The following is a 20,986-nucleotide window of genomic DNA, read 5'->3' as shown; positions in this document are numbered from 1 at the left end:
AATACTGTCTGCAGATCTGGTTGCTTGGTTATTGGAAGAATTTCATTAAACCAGAAAGGGTGTAATAAAAATTCACAAGGATGTTACTGGGATTGAGGGCTTGAGTACAAGGAGAGACTAAACAGGCTGGGGTTTTTTATCTCCCCGAGGTGAAGGAGGCTGAGGAGTGACCTGATAGCATCATCAGGGGGTAGTGATAATGGTCACAGCCTTTTTCCCAGGGTGGGGTGAAGTCTAAAACTAGAGGGCACAGGTTTAAAGTGAAGGGGAAAATTTAATGGAACCAGAGGGTCAAGTTTTTCTACACCGAAGATGGTGGGTATATAGAATGAAATACCAAAGTGGTACAATTTTAGTGGATACATGGATAGAAAAGGTTCAGAGTGATGTGGGCCTAACACAGACAAGCTCAGGTAGAAAACTTGGTTGACATGGGGTAGTAGGGCCAAATGGCTCATTTCTGTGCTGTACATCTTTATAATTCTACTGATAGGTGTCTTTTATGATTTAAGACATGATATCCAAGTACCATTCTGTAAGGTTTTGCTGTATGCCTTCCAAAATTTGGTGCCTAAAACAGCTCTTGAAATCATGGACAAGCTCTAAACCTGGATTTACATGCATGTAATTTTATTCCCTCTGTGGCATCATGGATTTTTTCTCAGAATAAAAAAAATGTTCTGTGGAAATGCAGCCTAACCAAACTATCTTATAGCAAAGAATATGACCATTAAAATAGCCATCAAATTTAAAACAGAGTGAAAGTTCTTTATCTGATGATCACCAGATAAATTTGTAACATTGTGAAATAATTGAAAAGCTAAAAAAAATTGTATCAGAACAAATACCCTGATCACATGTAGCTGGACTGACCATCAGCTTTTATACACTTGCGATTCCCATTCCGCCAATACAGAGTACACCGAAAAAAACCCAAAATGGGTATAAATGAAACCTAGCTTTTGTTTGTTCAATCTAGTGAAGGCAATAAAACTGATTGGTTTGAAATTGGGCTCTGACCACAAAAGCCTTGATTATTTCATTAAAGTTATGATGTGGTAAAATTTACTACAGATTTCATGTAATGCTTTCACCTGAGCTAGACAATTAACAGTAAGCTAATGATATGAAGACTGGTGGAGGGGCAGGTACCGTTGAGGAAGCAAGGAGACTTCAGAAGGACTTATAGTAAGAGAATGGGCAAACAAGTGGCAAATGGACTACGGTGTGGGAAACTTTGGTAGAAGGAATAAAAGCATAGACAATATTCTAAACAGGAAGAAAATTCAAGAATATGAGGTGTAAAGGGAGTCTTCGTGCAGGATTCCCTAAAGGTTAACTTGCAGGTTCAGTCAGTGGTGAGGAAGGCAAATTTAACATTAGCACTTACTTCAAGAGGACTAAAATATAAGAGCAAGGATATGATGCTGAGGCTTTATAAGGCAGTGATGAGACCTCAGTTTCAGTATTGTGAAAAGATTTATGCCCGATATCTAAGAAAGGATGTGCTGACATTGGAGAGGGTTTAGAGGAGGTTTACAAGAATGATTCCAGGAAAGAAAGGGTTAACATATGAGTGTTTGAAGGCTCTGAGCCTGTACTCACTGGAATTTAGAAGAATGAGCAGGGATCTCACCGAAATCTATCGAATGTTGAAAGGCTGAGATGGAGTAGATGTGGAGACGATGTTTCCTATAGTGGGGCAATCTAGGATCAGAGGGCACAACCTCAGAATAGAAGGTAGTCAATTTAAAACAGAGATGAGGAGGAATTTCTCTAGTTAGAGGGTGGTGAGCCTCTAGAATTCACAGCCACAGATGACTGCGGAGGCCAAGTCATCGTGTATACCTGCACTGCACTGTTTTGTGCACTTTATGCAGTCCTGGGTAGGTCTGTAGTCCAGTGTAGTTTTTTTCTGTGTTGTTCTTACGTAGTTCAGTGTAGTTTTTGTACTGTTTCACGTAGCACCATGGTCCTGAAAAATGTCTCATTTTGACTGTGTACATTACCAGCAGTTATGGTTGAAATGACAATAAAAATGACTTGACTTGACTTGTCTTGATACAGTATTTAAAGCAGAGATTGATAGGCTCTTGATTAGTCACAGTGCAAAGGTTACAGGGAGAAGCCAGGTGAATGGGGTTGAGAGGGATTATGAATCAGCCATGATGGCATGGCAGAGAAGACATAATGGGACATAATTCTGCTCCCATATCTTATGGAATCTGCATTTACCACCACTCTTGGCACGTGATCCAAGCAACTATCACTCTGTACATAAAAAAAAAACCTCTGAAATCCCCTCCATACTTTCCTCAAATCACCTTATAATGATATCATACTAGTCATTTCCAGCCTGGGAAAAAGGGGTTGGCTGTATAATGTATCAATGTCATATACCTTCATCATTCTCCTTCCCTCCAAAGAGAAAAGCACTATCTTACTCAACCTTTACTCATAAGACATGCTCTCAAGTCCAATCACCAAGCTGTTACATCTCCTTTACACCCTTTCTAAAGCTTCCACATCCTTCCTATAATGAGGTGGTCTCACTAAAGTTATATTACCTTGCAGCTCTTGAAATCAATCCCATGATTAATGAAGGCCAATACACCAAAAGACCATAAGACAGAAGAGCAGAGTTAGGCCATTTGGCCCATCAAGTCAACTTCACTATTTCATCATGGCTGATCCATTTCTCCCATTCTCCTGCCTTCTCCTCATAACCTTTCACACCCTGATTAATCAAGAACCTATAAACCCTGCCTTGAATGCCTCCACAGCCACCTGTGACAAAGAACTCCACAGATTAATCATCCTCTGACTAAAGAAATTACTCATCTCTAATCTAAATAGATGCCCCTATATTTTAAGGCTATGCCTAGACTCACCAGACTCACCCACCACAGGCAGCATTCTCTCCACATCCATTCTATTTAGGCCTTTCATCATTCGATAGGATTTCACTGAAACCTCCCTTCTAAGTTCCAGTGAATACAGGCTCAGAGCCATCAAACGCTATTCATAAGACAAGCCAAATCCTGGAATCATTTTCGCGAACCTCCTCTGAACCCTCTTGAATGTCAACACATCCTTTAAATAAGGTGCCCAAAATTGCTCACAATATTCCAAGTGTGGCCCCATAAAGCCTCAACGTTATATCCTTGCTTTTAATTTTTAGTCCCCTCAAAATTAATGCTAACATTGCACTTGCCTTCCTCACCACTGATTCAACCTGCATATTAACCTTTAGGGAATCCTGCTCAAGTACTCCCAAGTCCCTTTGCAACTTGGATTTTTGAATTTTCTCCCTTACTTAGGAAACAGTCTATGTTTCTTTTTCCTTTTACAAACATGCATGACCATACACCTCCCTACACTGTATTTCATTAGTATGCAGCTAAGTGACTATAAGAGAAAGGGAACAGGCAGACAGTGCAGTGTACTCACTGGCCACTGGAACAGTACGAAAAGGTTGCGGGGGGGGGGGGGGGTTGTGGGATAGCACATTTGATTCCTTTGTTCAAGAAGGGTAATAGAGATAACCCCTAGGAATTATAGACCAGCAAGCCCTACATCACTTTGGTGGGCACTACTGGAGAGGATTTTTAGAGACAGGATTTGTGTGCATTTGTAGAAGCATAATCTGATGACACTAGTCATAATGGTTTTGTAGGATAGATTAAAAAAAATCAACAAAACTGTACATGAAACGTTAACTTTGCATTAGCACAAATAACTTGCAAGCAAAATTCAGTTAGCTTCTTACTTTGGCCAAATTCTGCCAGAGTTCACACAAATAGTCAAAGACTTGTGCGTGAATTTCAGGATCCTTAATGCAGTTCACATCACCCAAAATGCCAAGCATTCGTCTCCACATAACTGTGGCAACATCTTCATGCCATCCTTTGAGACTCCCACCTGCCATCACACTGCAGTCTTCATTTGGAAACTCACTGTTCTCTGTCCAATATAATACTTAATGTTACAAGCAGACAATATGCATTCACATTAAAAACATCAGAACACATTAAAATAAAGATCTAAATAATCACATTTTAATTTATTAGGAGTATCATTCTACTCATACTATGATGTTAATAGAAAAAAAAGTAGTATGAGGACTAATGGCCATTCACATCTTAGCCAACATTCAGTACTATTACGTCTCCACAATTCCATTATAGTCCAAAAATCTTATATTAGCTGTTTAAAACCACTAACATTCAGCTTGAAAGTACCAGTATTTTGAAAACACTGAAGATATGTACTGAAAAATTTGAAAGGTTCAACGTGTCAGTTTGCTTTAATGCTAGGTGGAGATCCCAGCATTGATTTCTCAGCAATTTGGGATGAATGTCTTTAGGGCAGGATATAAAGGCCCATTAACTTTAAATACAATTATATGACAGAAGTTTCAGGCAAAGATGCATCTAAGTTACTTTTAAAAATTTATTTTTCTCTATAGTTTTATTAATCATTCAAGTGATTTATGTTTATAAATTTGAAGTATTTATACCAATTTTAATGTCTCTAAACCCCAGGCATTAAAAATTATTAACTTCAATAACAACTTCCAGAACAAGCAAAGCTGCCAAATACCACAATTCACAAAGAGCCCCAATCCTTAGTCCCAAACAACTTTCTTACAGTAAAGCAATCCAGTGAACATTCCTTAACCCTCACAAAGGCAATTAAATCTTAGGAAGGACTGGAGACCATAAACCAAGTATGATCTCAACTGCATCAATGTAATAGGAAGTGTGTAATTTATTAAAGTTGGCGGGGGCTAAGGCTAGTGGAAGGCGGAGGAAACTGATGTGGGATGGTAGCATTTTCAGTTATGATAGTTGTTACTTAAGTTGTTGTTAAAATAAATTTTATACAACAAACAGCTTCTTTACAATCTCAAACATTTCACAACTCCCAAAGCTAATGCAAAAGGCTGTCACAAATATTTTGCATAAAAGTTTGCCAGGAATTTTATTATGTCCACAATAATTCAATTATCAGTTAACTGTGCAATACCCAAGTCATCCGGAGTTTGCAAGACTGAATGATGCAATTTTTCATCCAATGGCAAATCTTTTTGATCTACTGGATCAGCATTTAAGGTGGATGGAGAAGGTGTCTGTGATCTTGAGCAGGCATTTGAGTGAGTTGGAGAAGCACTCTCAGAGCCTGAAAAAAAAAGTTAATAACTGAAGGGATAATACTGGAAGAGAAAAACTGATGTTGAATTTAGGTGGCAAGTCAGCATTTCTTTGCAACCCATAAAGAATGACCAATCTACCCATCATCAAATGCTTAAGCTGCAAAAAGAAAATTAATCGAAACTATATTTATGCATATAATCTGGAACAATGATGAAAACATTATCAGACCCTCATTTTGCTCTCCTTAATTTCAAATGTGATTTTACTAATAATTCTCTAGCACAAAAATCACATTGCATTCTGCTAAGGAAATACATTTTATAATTTTAAACTCATTACAAATGGAATTATTATTTTTTCCTCTGATTGCATACAAAATCTGTGAATAGGCATTAGTCATGCTAATCAGTTTATATATTTAATAAATGTACCAAAACACGTAAAAATATAGTAGATTCCAGTTAGTTGGTCCCTTGATTTATCAGGGTAGCCGCTTATTTGGGACAACTCTTTAAAAACAAAACACAAAAAGTAATTCAGAAAAAAGCCAGGATTCCTTTCATTTAATTTGGGACAGGAGACAGTTGCTGAACAGTTTCTAACTCGTATCAGTCATGTGAACTTGTGTGGCCTTTAGACACCAGAGCAAACAGTTTTTAAATAGCATCATTTGTGTGTGTTTAATTTTAAAAACCAGTGATTTTTGTCACTGATAGTTGGTGTGAAATAAGTAGTAAGACAATTTAGAATTGTTTTGCTAACTGCAGCTTCAAGCATTCAAGCTTGCAGATGCCAGAAATGGCTAGGAGTTAAAATGAAATGATGTCACTACTTCAACAAGTTAGGAACTGGTAAATAATTTAATTTGTATAAGTTTTTTATGTCATTATCAACTCTTATACCTAAATATTTTATACCATTTGCTGGCCATCTAAATTGAGTTATTAATCGACATTGATTATAATCTCCTTTAGTAAGAGGTAAAATTTCACTTTTATCCCAATTTATTTTATAACCCAATATTTTCCCATATTCTTCTAATCTATAAGATAATTTGCGTAGTGAATGTAATGGATCTGTTAAATAAAGTAGAACATCATCAGCAAATAAGTTAATCTTGTATTGTTCCTGATTAACTCTGAAACCCTTAATATCTGGGTCCATTCTAATTAATTCAGCTAGTGGTTCTTTTGCCAACACAAACAAAGCAGGTGATAATGGGCAACCTTGCCTAGTTGATCTTGTTAACTGAAATGATGTTGAAATTTGACCATTTGTCACTACTTTAGCTTTGGGATTAGTATTTAAGGTTTTAATCCATTTTATAAATGATGTTCCTAATCCATATTTTTCCAATACCTTAAATAAAAAATCCCATTCCAATCTATCAAATGCTTTTTCTGCATCTAAAGCAACTGCCACACTCATTTCCTCCCTCTTTTGCGCTAAATGGATTATACTAAATAACTGGGTTACATTATCTGCCAATTGTCTATTTTTGATAAATCCTGTTTGATCCATATGCACTAATTTTGGTAAGTATTTAGATAATCTATTAGATAAGATTTTTGCTATTATTTTATAATCGGTTTTTAATAAAGAAATAGGTCTATATGATGCTGGTTTTAAAAGGTCTCTATCTTTTTTTGGCAATACTATTAAAATAGCTGTTGAAAAAGATTCTGGAAGTTTATGCGTTCTTTCCGCTTGATATATTAACTCCATAAAAGGAGGAATTAATAAATCTTTAAACTTTTTATAAAATTCAGGTGGAAAACCATCTTCTCCTGGAGATTTATTACTTTGAAGTGATCCCAAAGCTTCTTCAACTTCCTTCAATGTAAAAGGCGTATCTAATCCCTTCTGTTCTTCTGTATTTAATTTTGGAAGAGTTATTTGTGATAAAAAATTCTTCTATCTTAACATCATCATTCTTTGATTCTGATTTATACAACTCAGAATAAAAATTCTTAAAAGCCTCATTAATTTCTAGAGGCTTATAAGTAATTTCATTCACTTTTGTTCGAATTGCATTTATTGTTTTGGAAATCTGATCTGTTTTTAACTGCCATGCAAGAACTTTATGTGATCTTTCACCTAGTTCATAATATCTCTGTTTAGTTCTCATAATTGCTTTTTCTGTTCGATATGTCTAGAGTGTATTATATTTTAACTTCTTATTAATAAGTTGTCTTTGTTTTTCTTCTGTCATATTTCTTTGAGATTCTTTTTCTAATTTTATAATCTCTTTTTCCAATTGATCTATTTCTATCATATATTCCTTCTTAATTTTAGAAGTATAACTTATTATCTGGCCTCTCAAATATGCTTTCATTGCTTCCCACAATATAAATTTATCATCAACTGAATGTAAATTTGTATCTAAAAAGAACTGAATCTGCTTTTTCATAAAATCACAAAAATCTTGATGTTTTAGTAGAATTGAATTAAATCTCCATCTATAAATTGATTCCTCTTTATCTATCATTATCATTGTCATTATTAAAGGAGAGTGATCAGACAATATTCTTGCTTTATATTCCACATTTTTCACTATCTTGAGTATTTGTTGATAATAGGAAAAAATCTATCCTTGAGTATGTTTTATTTCTATTTGAATAGAATGAATAATCCCTTTCTTTTGGATTGATTCTTCTCCATATATCAATCAAATTTAAATCTTTCATCAATGATAGAGTTAATTTTGCTACTTTTGATTTTGTAATAGCCTTTGTTGATCTATCTAAAACTGGATCTAAACAAAAATTAAAATCTCCACCTATTAATATTTTATCATGTGCGTTAGCCAAATTCAAAAAGACCTCCTGTATAAATTTTACATCATTTTCATTTGGTGCATAAATATTCATAAGAGTCCATAGTTCTGAAAAAATTTGACAATGTATAATTAAATATCTTCCTGCTGAATCAGTTAATACATTTTGTATTAATAATTCAGGAAGATCTTGATAAATGGATGGCATTACCAATAACATTAGTAGGTAGAGTAAATACTATAAAAATGAATATATTCCCTAGACTACAATATTTATTTCAATCATTACCAATACAATTACCCCAGAAGTTTTTTCAAGAGTTAAACAAATATGTGAGGAAATTTCTCTGGAAAGGTAAGATGTCAAGAATATCGTTGGAAAAATTGACATGGAAATTTGATCTAGGAGGATTACAACTTCCAAATTTTAAGAATTATTATAAAACAAATCAACTTAGATTTATTGCATCTTTTTTCGAGGAAGATAAACCGGCATGGGTTAGAATAGAACTAGATAAAATAGGAGAAAACATACCAGAAGATTTTATATATAAATGGGAATCTAAATGGATACGGGAAAAGAAAGAATCTCCTATATTAAAACATTTGATTGATTTATGGAATAAGATAAATGTTGATGATGAGACAAAAAAATCTTTATTAGCAAAGAGATCTTTAATTCAAAATAGACTTATTCCTTTCACAATGGACAATCAACTTTTATATAATTGGATTCAAAAAGGGATTAGATATATAGGGAACTGTTTTGAAGGAGGTATATTAATGTCATTTGATCAATTAAAGAATAACACTTTATTTTGTTACTTTCAATTAAGGGCTTATTTAAGAGAAAAATTAGGTCAAACAATGTTATTGCTGAAATCCAATGAAATAGAAATTTTAATTCAAAAAGGAAATATTAAAAAAATTATATCTTGTATGTATAATTTGATTCAAAAACAGGCAATTAAACAAGGAATCCATAAGTCAAGACAAAAATGGGAAAGTGATTTGAATATTAAAATTGAAGAAACAAATTGGTCAAGACTATGTCTTGATAGTATGACAAATACAATAAATGTCCGGTTAAGATTAGTGCAATATAATTTTCTACATCAATTATATATTACACCACAAAAAATAAATAAATAAAATCCAAACTTATCGGATCAGTGTTTCCGATGTAACCAGGAAACTGGTACTTTTTTACATTCTACATGGTCTTGTTCTAAAATTCAACCTTTTTGGACAAATTTAAGACTCTTACTGGAACAAATTACAGGAACACAATTTCTTCATAATCCAATATTACTCTTATTAGGTGATATTGAAAGGATAAAACCAAAACTCAAACTAAATAAATACCAGAAAGAATTTATAAAAATTGCACTGGCAGTAGCCAAAAAAGCTATTGCAGTTACTTGGAAATCGGATACATATTTAAGTATAGACTCTTGGAAGAAAGAAATCTATGGTTGTATTCCATTAGAAAAAATTACTTATAATTTAAGAGATAAATATGAAATTTCTGAAAATTTGGAGCCCTTATTTACAAAAGACAGGATTAAATCTATAGATGCTCTGAAGATGAAACAATTGGTCATTTGGGGAAAGAAATAAATATACATATTAAAGTTTTTACGAATTCCATGGAGCATGTGGAGATCTTCCAACAACCAGACAATCTTTCTTTCTTTCTTTTTTTTTCTCTTTCTCTTTTTTTTTCTCTATAGGGCAGTTAGGGGGGAGGGGTTAAGGGGAGGGGGGAAGGGTTATATACATTTTTTTTCATACTTCATTTTGTAACTACTTAAAAATGCAATAAAAAAAGTTTTCAAAAAAAAAAACAAGTTAGGAACTGCACAGAATTTGAAAGCATCAACAATCATCTTGAGTGTTACAATGAAAATGAAGATTTTGAGGTGGCAATCATCAAAAGCACTCTATGAAGGCAGTCCATTTCCTGCACTAGGTGTCTGCACTAATTTTGTTCACTTACAGTCAATCAACAGAACACAGCAACATGTTGGTTGTCCTGTCGTATCTGAGCGTATGCAGGAGAGTTTTTAAAGTGGAAAATCCATTGCGCCAGGACAGCTCTTGACCTTGGAACTCCAGGGCCAGTGGTATGAGTAGGCGACACAAGCTGGTCTTTCTTGGTTGCTGTGGATAATCATGACTTTTTCTGTGTCTCATCATGCATGCCCTTTGCTGTCCATGAAGCATTGCAGATCACACTGATTATCTCATCTGCCTGGTCTGTCAGAGCTGACTTCACATGCTAAGGATAGGCATGTCTCCATTTCACAGGGGGATGAGAACCATCAACCATCACCAGGTTTAGCCACCTGTTGAAGTGGTGTAACAGGGTGTGGCTGATGTTGCATGCAATCAGCTACTTGGAGTTACCGGTAAGAGCCGAGTGTCCAGTAGGGAACAAAGGTAAGTGAGATGCCCCAGAATGGATACAAGCCCCTGCACCAGAGGTGCTGCTGCTCCCTGGACACCAGGGTAGTTATGGTCCTTGTGGGAAAGCTTTAATTGGAGTAGGGCAAATTATGAGGGCTTTAGGCAGAGTTAATTGGGAATACGTCTTTTCTGGCAAGTTCACATCAGACATGTGGAGGGTGCTTAAAAATCAATTACATAGAATACAACAGAGGTATGTTCCTGCTAGAAGGAAAGAGGGATGGAAGGATAAAAGTAAGTAAAGCTTTGGAAGTTGCATCAAACGGAGTGTATGAAGATTATAAAGAAGCCAGAAAAGAACTCAGGAAGGGAAATAGGAAAGCCAGGAGGGGCCATGAAGAGTCTCCGGCAGTTAGGATTAATCCCAAGGTATTTTATACATACATCAAGAGCAAGAGGATAACTAGGGAGAGGGTAGGACTGGTCAAGGATGAAGGGAGGAACATTTGCTTGGATGCAGAAAATGTGAGTGAGGTACTTAACGAGTATTTTGCTTCAGTATTTACCAAGAAAAAGGTTATGGAGGACCAGGAGATCAGTGCTGAGTGTATAAATGTGTTATGATGTTTAGAGGTCAAGGAGAAGGAAGTATTGGGTCTCTTAAAGAATACTAAGGTGCAGTTTAACCCAGGGCCTGATGTGATTTACCCCAGGTTATTGAAGGAGTCAAGAGAGGAGATTGCTGGGGCCTTGAGCAGTATCTTCATGTCCTCTCCAGGCACAGATGAGGCCCTGGAGGACTGGTCAGTGGCTAATGTTGTTACCTCTATCTAATCCTCTATTTAAAAAAGAGAGCAAGGGAAAATCCTGGTAACTATAGGCCCGCAAGTCTCGCATCAGTTATAGGAAAATTGCTGATAAGATATATGAGCATTTGAAAACCCATTGCCTAATTAGGGAGAGCCAGCATGGGTTTGTGCAGGACAAGTCATATCTTACCATGTTGATTGAGATTTTTGACAAGTGATGACAGAGAAGTGGATGTTGTCTACATGGACTTTAATAAGGCATTTGACAAAGTCCATCTTGGAAGGCTAATCCAGAACAGCAGGATGCATGGGGTCTACGGTGAATTGGCTGTTTGGATTCAGATCTGGCTTGTGCATATAAGACAGGGTAGTGGTCAAAGGGACAATTGAGCTGGTCTGATATTAGTAGGTACAAACAAGCTGGAGGAACTCAGCAGGTCGGGCAGCATCCGTTGAAAGGAGCAGTTACGTTTTGGGCCGAGACCCTTTGTCAGGACTGAAGGAAGAGGGGGCAGGGGCCCTATAAAGAAGGTGGGGGGAGGGTGGAAGGTGCCTGGTGAAAAACCAATCAGAGGAAAGATCAAGGGGTGGGGGAGGGGAAGCAGGGAGGGGATAGGCTGGAGAGGTGAAGAAGGAATGGAAGGGGAAAGCACTATGGGTAGTAGAAGAAGGCAGAATCATGCGAGAGGTGATATAGGCAGCTGGAAGAGGAGGCAGAGTGAAAGTGGGATGGGGGAAGGGAGAGGGAGAGAATTACCGGAAGTTGGAGAATTCGATGTTCATGCTAAGGGGCTGAAGACTACCCAGATGGTATATGAGGTGTTGATCTGTTATTAGTCGTGTTCTGCAGGGATCTGTGTTGGGACCTCTGCTGTTTGTGATGTATATAAATGACCTGGATGAAAATGCAGAATGGTGAGTTAGTAAGTTTGCAAATGGTACCAAGATTGGTAGAGTTGCGGACGCAAAAGACTGGCAAATACAGCACCATAGAGATCAGTTGCAGATGACTGTTCCTTTCTGTGCCTTGTGGTGCTTTGGGCGGCAACCTTGCCATTCCTTTAGCATTTTTGTCTGTGTTTAACAAGGCCAAGTTACTAGCTTGATGCTCCATCCAGCATGGATGGAAAGCAGACAAGGTGTTGGCCGAAACCTGGGACCACTCGCCTTGAAGTCCAGTGCGGATGCCACATCACCACTGGCTATCAGTTGCGGATATGGGCAGAGAAATGGTGGATGGAATATAACTCAGATAAGTGTTGCACCTTGGTAGGGCAAATGCAGACAATACATCGTTAATGAGCAGAGATATCTTGGGGACTAAGTATAGCTGCTTGAAAGTGGCTACACAGGTCAAGAAGGTGGTTAAGAAAGCTTGTGGAATCTCAACACGAGGAAATCTGCAGATGCTGGAAATTCAAGCAACACACACAAAATGCTGGTGGAATGCAGCAGGCCAGGCAGCATCTATAGGAAGAAGCACAGTCAACGTTTCGGGCCGAGACCCTTCAAAAAGGTCTCCACATAGGGGGTGCTGAGGCTTTGGAGAAGGTGCATAAGAGGTTTACCAGGATGTTGTCTGGTTTAGAGGGAATGTGCTATCATGAGAGAATGGACAGACTTGGGTTGTTTTCTCTGGAGCGATGGACGCTGAGAGTTTATGAGTGGCATAAATAGAGTAGACAGAGACTATCTTTATCCTCAGGGTAGAAATGTCAAATACCAGAGGACATGTATTCAAGGTGCAAGAGGGTAAGTTCAAACTGGATACGAGGGGCAAGTTTCTTTTACTTGGAGTGGTGGATGCCTGGAATGCACTGCCTGTTATGGCGGTAGAGGTAAATAGCTAAGTGAGTAAAAGATGACCTGAATTCCAAAAGGCATAAAGTTAAAGATGACATACTTCTTTAATATTTTAAGCGAGATTACTTTATTTCCATCTTTTACAGCCTCAAAATAACAAAAAAGGAAAAGAGCCTGAGCGCAAAAGCTTGGGCACCCGGCATAGTCAGTACTTAGTAACACCCCCTTTGGCAAGTATCACAGCTTGTCAACACTTTCTGTAGCCAGCTGAGTCTTTCAATTCTTGCTTGGGGGATTTTCGCCCATTCTTCCTTGCAAAAGGCCTCTAGTTCTGTGAGATTCTTGGGCTATCTTGCATACACTGCACTTTTGAGGTCTATCCACAGATTTTTGATGATGTTTCGGTTGGGGGACTGTGAGGGCCAGGGCAAAACCTTCAGTTTGCGCCTCTTGAGGTAGTCCATTCTGGATTTTGAGGTGTGTTTAGGATCATTATCCTGTTGTAGACGCTTTCCTCTTTTCATCTTCAGCTTTTTAAAAAAAATACAGACTGTGTGATGTTTGCTTCCAGAATTTGCTGGTATTTAATTGAACTAATTCTTCCCTCTACCAGTGAAATGTTCCCTGTGCCAACGGCTGCAACACAAGCCCAAAGCATGATCGATCCACCCCCATGCTTAACAGTTGGAGAGGTATTCTCTTCATGAAATTCTGCACCCTTTTTTCTCCAAACATACCTTTGCTCACTGCGGCCAAAAAGTTCTACTTTAACTTCATCAGTGCACCACCACTCCAGAGTCTGCCAAATCTTCCTGAAGGTCTTTTGCAGTCAAACGGGGGCTTTGATTGCCTTTCTAGCAATCCTACAAGCAGTTCTCTCGGAAAGTTTTCTTCATCTTCCACACCTCAACTTGACCTCCACCGTTCCTGTTGTTATGCCTGCAGCCCCCTCCTTTGTGAGAATTGCAAGATCACTGTTGGGTTGGGTCAGGGGGCCCAGGAAATGAGAGACGTTAAGCGACCACGTAATTGCAGGAAGTCATTTGAAGGAGGCCACGTGTGTTCAGTTCCGTGGCCTGGGACTGGTGGCTGGAACCACGGAAAATGGCTTTTAGCTAACAACGGGGAAACCCACTCCCCTGACTCAACGGATTGGCATCATAAAAGACCTGGGCAAGTTTAAACTGCCTCTCTCTTAAACCCAAAACGCCGCAGCTTGAACGAACTAACAGTGACTGTTATATTTCCATCGGACAATACATTATCCCCTAGACAACGATAGAGCTATTTCTGATTGGTTATTATTATACCCGCGCTTTAGATTTAGTATCTGTATGTTTGAATTAATCTTATTTTTGTGCCCCTTTATCAATAAATACTTTTAAAAATAGTACCATCAGACTTCAACGGACCCCTCTATCTTTGCTGGTAAGTGACCCAGTTACGGGGATTTGTAACACTGTTAACTGCCATTTCTTAATTACCTTACGAACTAAGGAAACGGCTACCTGAAAATGCTTTGCTATCTTCTTATAGCCTTCTCCTGCTTTGTGGGCATCATTAATTTTAATTTTCAGAGGAGCCCATGGCTGCTGATCATTGGGACAAGGTTTGAGGAGTCAGGATATTTATAAAGCTTTGAAGTTTGCATCACCTGGCCTTTCCTAATGATGACTGTGAACAAGCCATAGCCCTAACAAGCTAATTAAGGTTTGAGACCTTGGTAAAAGGTCTGACAGCTCAAATCTCTTCGGTGCCCAAACTTTTGCATGGTGCTCCTTTCCTTTTTCCCCCACTCTAAAATTGTACAAAACAAAAATAATACACTAATCTTGCTTAAAATGTTGAAAAGAATGTTTCATCTTTAACTTTGTCTTCTGGAGATCAGTTCATCTTCTACTCACTTAACTATTCACAGTAAAAGAAATTTTGACTGGGGTGCCCTAACTTTTGCATGTACATTAGAGGCTTTTAAGAGATATTTAGATAGGCACATGGAGATGAGGAAGATGGAGGGATACAGACATTGTGTAGGTAGGAGGGACAAGTTTTTGGTATTTTTAGTTGGTTTGGTACAACATTGTGGGCCAAAGGCCAGTTCCTGTGCTGTACTGTTCTATGTAATGCATTGAAATTAAAAAGGCAAGGAAAAATAAGACAGCTGAATGAAAATGTATCATAAATTGGGACTAGAAACATAGCTGCATCACTGAAATAGAAGTGTATTGACTGATCTAATAGATTCTTTCCAAGACCAATTAAGTCTAACAGTAAAGTGAGAATGTAATCTTATATACACCATTTTCATAATACTCAGTTGCATTAGACCATGTACATTCCTAAAGAACGCTATAATAATAGATTCCAATTTCTTATTCATTTAAAAAAATGAAAATGTATTTCCATAGGTTGCTTACCAGGTTCAACAGTACATTTTCCTGATGGCATATGCTGTTACGTTCCATGGACTTATCCCCACCTCCCAGGAATACGAGGTTATCAACTTAATCTAAATCTAACATAACTAGCCTGCAACAGCGATAGTTATTACTGCTTACACATTGAATTGTTACTGAGGTTAAATGGACTACATAATCAATAGTGCCATTATATAAAGCAAATTAACTCTTTAAATTTCAATGCCAGCTTTCCACTGGAATAATTCAAGTAATGGAATGACAATAATAATTTTAATATGTACTTTTCAAGGATAAGAAAACTACTTGCACATTGCAGGTTAGTGGCTGAGATAACATGAGATTGTTATAAATTCGCCAGAACATTGCTGGACAAAATATAAAAATATATAGATTTGATTGTGTGGGAGGGGAAAACAAACAGAAAATAGGCCATTTCTATCCAATATATGTAATTGGCTAATTGTAAACTATGTTTTAAAATAGCTTAGTGATAAAATTATGGATGTTCATTAAATGAATAACTGGAGAACAATCAGAACAGGACTGTTTTAGTATCAACACTGACTTTTAAATTTCCACAACAAGCACAACAAACCTGTAATTGTGACTGTGTCAGCAGATGCTGTCTGTAGATTGAGACTGCTTGTTTCAGAATTAATATGCAGAACATTTAAACTTGCCAATTCTTGTTCTTCAGCATTTTGTCGTGGAGGTCCTGAATCTGCTTCAGTGTATAAGGTAGAAATCGTTTCACTGCCAAAATGAAAGCCTATAACAGAACCAAAAAAAAGGAAATCGTGACTATTATGAACTTATTAGAAGAATTCTGGGAGGCACGAATAAGAAGATTGTACATTTGAAAATGCAAACCAAAAAGCATGGACAAAAGTAGAATGGCAAAGTTCATGTTAAAATATATTGGGAAATCATAACTTTACTTAAAAAACATTTTGTGTAAAAAGCAATAAAAAATCCACGTGTTCTTACTAAATTGACACTTTGACAACCTAATGAGTCAGTATTTTCTGAGGTACTTTGGTTTCAGTTTCAGATTAACCTACATACAATTCTTTACTTACCTTATATTCCCTCACTTCAGTTACTAAGAACAGAACCTTAGATTTGGAGACTTGGGAAGCATTGGGAGAGTGAAATAAACAGCCAAAAAAATGAATCATATTGAGAAAAACACTTCTAGTGGGAAGATTCTCTTTTAAGCCAACTATAAAACTGCAATACATCACTAATAACTGTTCTATAAATGGATATGATAAACTGATTCCTGCTACCAAACTTTCTTTATTGAAATTCTGTTATGTGCTTAAAGTTCCAAGAAACTAGCTAAATACATTTAAATTCTCTTGGCAAAACAAAAATACGAATCCTGTTCAACTGGGACACAATTTATCAAGAGTTATATTAATGGTTGATTCAAGCAAATACTGCAGATCACAGTATTCAATGGAAAAGAGTTCATCTGGATGGGAGCCTGAGACTATTGTCAACTAGTGGTAAGCAATTCCACCAGACAAAACATACTCTCAGCAATGGCAACTAAATATTGACAAACACAAGAGATTCTGCAGATGTTGGAAATCCAGCGTAACACATACAAAATACTAGATGAACTCAGTATGGAGAGCAGCATTTATTCAACGGAATAAACAGTTGTTGCTTTGGGCTGAGACCTTTCATCAGGACTGGATGTTCTCAATATTGCTGTATCTTCAGTACAATTATTCCACCCCCATCATTCCCCACCACAATTCCAAGTACCTATAGAGTAGGGGCAATTTACAAGGGACAGTTAATCTATCAACCATACCTTTGGGATGTGGGAGGAGATGGACACATCTGGGAAACTCTTGCAGTAACAGGGAGAACATGCAGGCACCAGAGGTCAGGATTAAACCCAGGTCTTTGGGGCTGTGAGGCAGCAGCTCTACTTATAGCCTTTTAGCATTCGACTTATCTGACACAGGACCAGTAAGTGCATTTTCAAGCGGAAACTGCAAACTCATTTAGCATTTTTTGGGCATTAAGTGCAGTTCCTCTAGCAAGTGGGAGCGTATTGGAACCAGCAACTAGGATATATTAACTTCAGCCATTCCAGATTCAAAATACAACCTTTTATCCACCACTGCTCCACAGTGTCAACTAACGTATGAAATACACTAATGGCATAAGACAACTGACTCTGCTATCATGTGACAAAGATTTTGTTCAAAAGAATACATTACATTTTGCAATAATTAAAGAGATTTTGTTCAAGTTGATGAGAGTTTAATATTGGAATACAAATTTCCTCAATTCAAGCCCATGTTTTCTTGGTCAATTGTCCAAGCCAAGGTCATTTGCTGTTTTTGTGCCCCAATCTGCAGATTTAGGGTGCTTTTATAATTGCTTTTAAATCTTACGCCAATAAGCTTTCATGCTTTACTTGTTTCAATAGCATAGCTTCCATTTTATTTGACTTATTATTTGGTGTGATTTTCTATTTCCTGTACAACTATGATAGTCCTTCTTGAGATTCAGTTAAAACAGAACAGGTAATTTATTTCTTACAAGAACATTCTTTGAGGAAGTAACAGATACTTACTCAAAGTATCAAAGGAGAGGAGAGTCCATAGATGTTGTTTATTTGGACTTTCAGTGGCACCTTTGACAAGGTGCCACTCGTGAAGCTGCTTAACAAGAGCCCATGGTATATAGGAAAGATACTAGCATGGATAGAATATTGGCTTTCTGGCAAGAGGCAACGGGAAGGAATAAAGGAGAGTGCTCTGGTTGACTATCAGTGACTAGTGGTGTTCTACAGGGGTCATGTTGGGATTGCTTCTTTTTATGTTATATGTCAATGACTTGGATGATGGAATTGACGGCTTTCTGGCCATATTTGCAGACAATATAAAGACAGTTGGAGAATAGGTAATGTTGAGGAAGCTGGGTGTCTGCAAGAGGGATTTGCACAGATTAGGGGAGTTAGCAGAGAAGTGGCAGATGGAATATAGTGTAGGGAAGTGTACAGTCATGCACTTTGGTAGAAGGAACAAAGGTGTAAACTATTTTCTAAGTGGAGGGAAAATTCAAAAACCAGAGGAGCAAAGGGTCATGCAGAATTCTCTAAAGGTTAAGTTGCAGGTTGAGTCAGTGGTAAGGAAGGACTAGAATATAAAAGCAAGAACGTAATGCTGAGCTCTATAAGGCATTGATCAGACTACTCATGGAGTGACAGAATGAGTGTGTGTATATTTTAAAGGCAAAGGTTGATAGATTATTGAAGGGATACGGGGAGAAGGCAGGATATTGGGGTTGAGAGGAAAAATGGATCAGCCATGATGAAATGGCAGAGCAGACTCGATGGGCCAAATGGCCTAATTCTGCTCCTATATCTTATGGTCTTATGGTCTAATCTAACTCTCCCAGTAGCACTAATGCAATGGTAAAAGTCATACAAAGTAGGAAATGACAATTAACATGAATATAAAAAGACAATTCTTAGATTAAAACATACTTACTCTCAAATCTTTGTCCATCATATTGAAAAGCATTGAAAGAATCTGAATGGCTATCAGAACTAACAAGATCACTACTTCCAGCACTGGCTGGAGATGTCCACTCAGATGGGACTCCAGGGTCATCAACAGGTCGTGTCTGATTCTGTCTGTTCAGCAAATCAGGAAGATCCTTTGGCACTTCCAAACTACCAGGACTGCTTCCCCTTCTCAAAATATTCTAGTACAAAAGAAGTTATTAACTTAAAAATAATTATTAAATGCAATAAACAACTATTGCTGTCACTAGTACGTTTGGAAGTACTACATGCTAATTTGATTGCATATTTAGATTCAGTTTTAATATTCTAATTAGTAAAATTTCATTCATTATTTATATCAACCAGAATACTCAGCCGGACACAAAGTCTTTACAAAACATCAAAGAAAAATACCATTTAACATTATTTTACAGAAAAGTTCAGTGGCTTGATTATTTTCCCATTTGTTAAAATTAAAAGAAATAGCCACATGAGATGAAAGTTATTTAGCAGTTATTAGTAACTGCTAAAAATATAATATACAGTAATTAAACTTACCACTGAAGTACCAGTTCGTAATCTTTCCGCTATAAACTCATCCATAAGATCACTAATGTTGGGATTACTACTATTTCCAATATCAGTGCTGAAAGGTCGAGGTTTTTGATTAGGCTCCTCCTTGTTGACTGAAAGCAAATGAAGTGCTTTTTTAAAATAACAATTTCATAATCATATAAAAACACATAATTTACTCATTATAGCAATAAAAAGGAATTCAGCATTGCAAGGGTTACTTGCCAAATCATGCAGTTTCCCAATAAATATCCTATCCTTACTGTGTGCAATTAGAAGTAATCACGTTAGCATTAGCATAATTTACATCAACATTAGTAAGGTTAACAATTTTTAATCTTTGATGATAGAGAAATTACAAATTAAACTACCATCAACATTTTTCTTCCAAACTTACAATATTAATTCAAGCACTATTTTTCTGTAACCCTGCTTCAAAACTTAAAAAGATTAAACCATTTATTTTAGGTTCACTTTCATGAAAGCCAAAATATGAATTTCTACAAATGTTATGTCTCAACTAGACTATTGAGAGATTGTGTTCAAAAAGTACACAAATGCTGCCCTCTAGTGCTAAAGACATGTAAAGCGCATTAAACGCAGATTGAATATGTTTCCACAACTACCCACAATTGAATTTACTTTCAAAGATTAACAACTGAAAACCTGCGCAAACACACACAAAAGAAAGAAACATTAGTATTAATTTTATGAGGGGTAAAATGCTTTGCCAGGACATACCAGCTGATCAAAAGCGCATGCAAAACCAATTAAAAGCAGTGTTCATCCCCAAGCTATTTGATTGCTTAAAGCTTTTCAGTTGCATCAAGCCAAACAGGTGCTCCTTTGTGCTTTGCACACTGTTAGTGCTCACCTGCAACTTTCCTTCCAAAATATCCCACAACATGACTGTACAGATCCCTCAGTGGAGCCTCTGCTGGTACTTTTCTCTGTCTCTGTGGGGAAACATTTGCCTTCGACTTTGAAAAAGCGTGCACAACAGTTCTATAAACACTGCCTAGGGAACTTTGCTGCTGCACTGATTCCTGTAAGCTACAGGACCTGATTGCTTCATGACCAGTCACCTGACTACAACCTGTACTTCCCTTCAGTACTGGGACACTTGTAGCAGTAATCAATGTTGACTTTCGGTTCTTGCATTCATTATGAGAAACTTTAGTGTCTAGAAGTTTATAGACACCATGTTTCACTGAATCAGTTGGCGCCGATGAACCACTGCTGAAACCACTAAGTCTTCGAAGCCTGAACTTCCAGTGAGCTTCCTTACTGTCCAATGGGCTGTGGAACTGCACAGATTCAGTAAATGGGCTAAAACTAACATGCAAGCTGCCATCTTTTTTCTTATTTGCTGTGCTTAAGAACTGTGTCTCTGATGATGCTGCAGTGATTTCTTGGTTAGCTGTAGAATTTTGTGCACTTAAAGCAGCAAGTGAGTCAGTAATTGTGGTACCATGTGGAATTTTATTTGAATACATGCTATATGC

The 20,986-nt window shown here is 37.2% G+C and overlaps 1 protein-coding gene across 4 annotated transcripts in view; it reads right to left on the bottom strand.

The window, feature by feature from the left end:
- The window catches only part of ralgapa1 (Ral GTPase activating protein catalytic subunit alpha 1), a 218,052-nt gene that overhangs the window by 105,934 nt on the left and 91,132 nt on the right, over positions 1 to 20,986 (bottom strand). For all 4 annotated transcript variants that reach the window (XM_059956726.1, XM_059956722.1, XM_059956707.1 and 1 more), the window contains exons 18-22: positions 19,467 to 19,594; positions 18,892 to 19,108; positions 15,969 to 16,142; positions 5,029 to 5,181; positions 3,770 to 3,963 (exon numbers count right to left, since the gene is read on the bottom strand). In XM_059956726.1, the coding sequence (XP_059812709.1) occupies positions 3,770 to 3,963; positions 5,029 to 5,181; positions 15,969 to 16,142; positions 18,892 to 19,108; positions 19,467 to 19,594 (866 nt within the window). The remainder of the gene's footprint in view (positions 1 to 3,769; positions 3,964 to 5,028; positions 5,182 to 15,968; positions 16,143 to 18,891; positions 19,109 to 19,466; positions 19,595 to 20,986) is intronic.

Source organism: Hypanus sabinus, chromosome 2 (assembly GCF_030144855.1).
Source record: "Hypanus sabinus isolate sHypSab1 chromosome 2, sHypSab1.hap1, whole genome shotgun sequence".
Lineage (NCBI taxonomy): Eukaryota > Metazoa > Chordata > Chondrichthyes > Myliobatiformes > Dasyatidae > Hypanus > Hypanus sabinus.
Note: the sequence above shows the minus strand (reverse complement) of the source record. Positions and strands in the feature narration are given on the sequence as shown.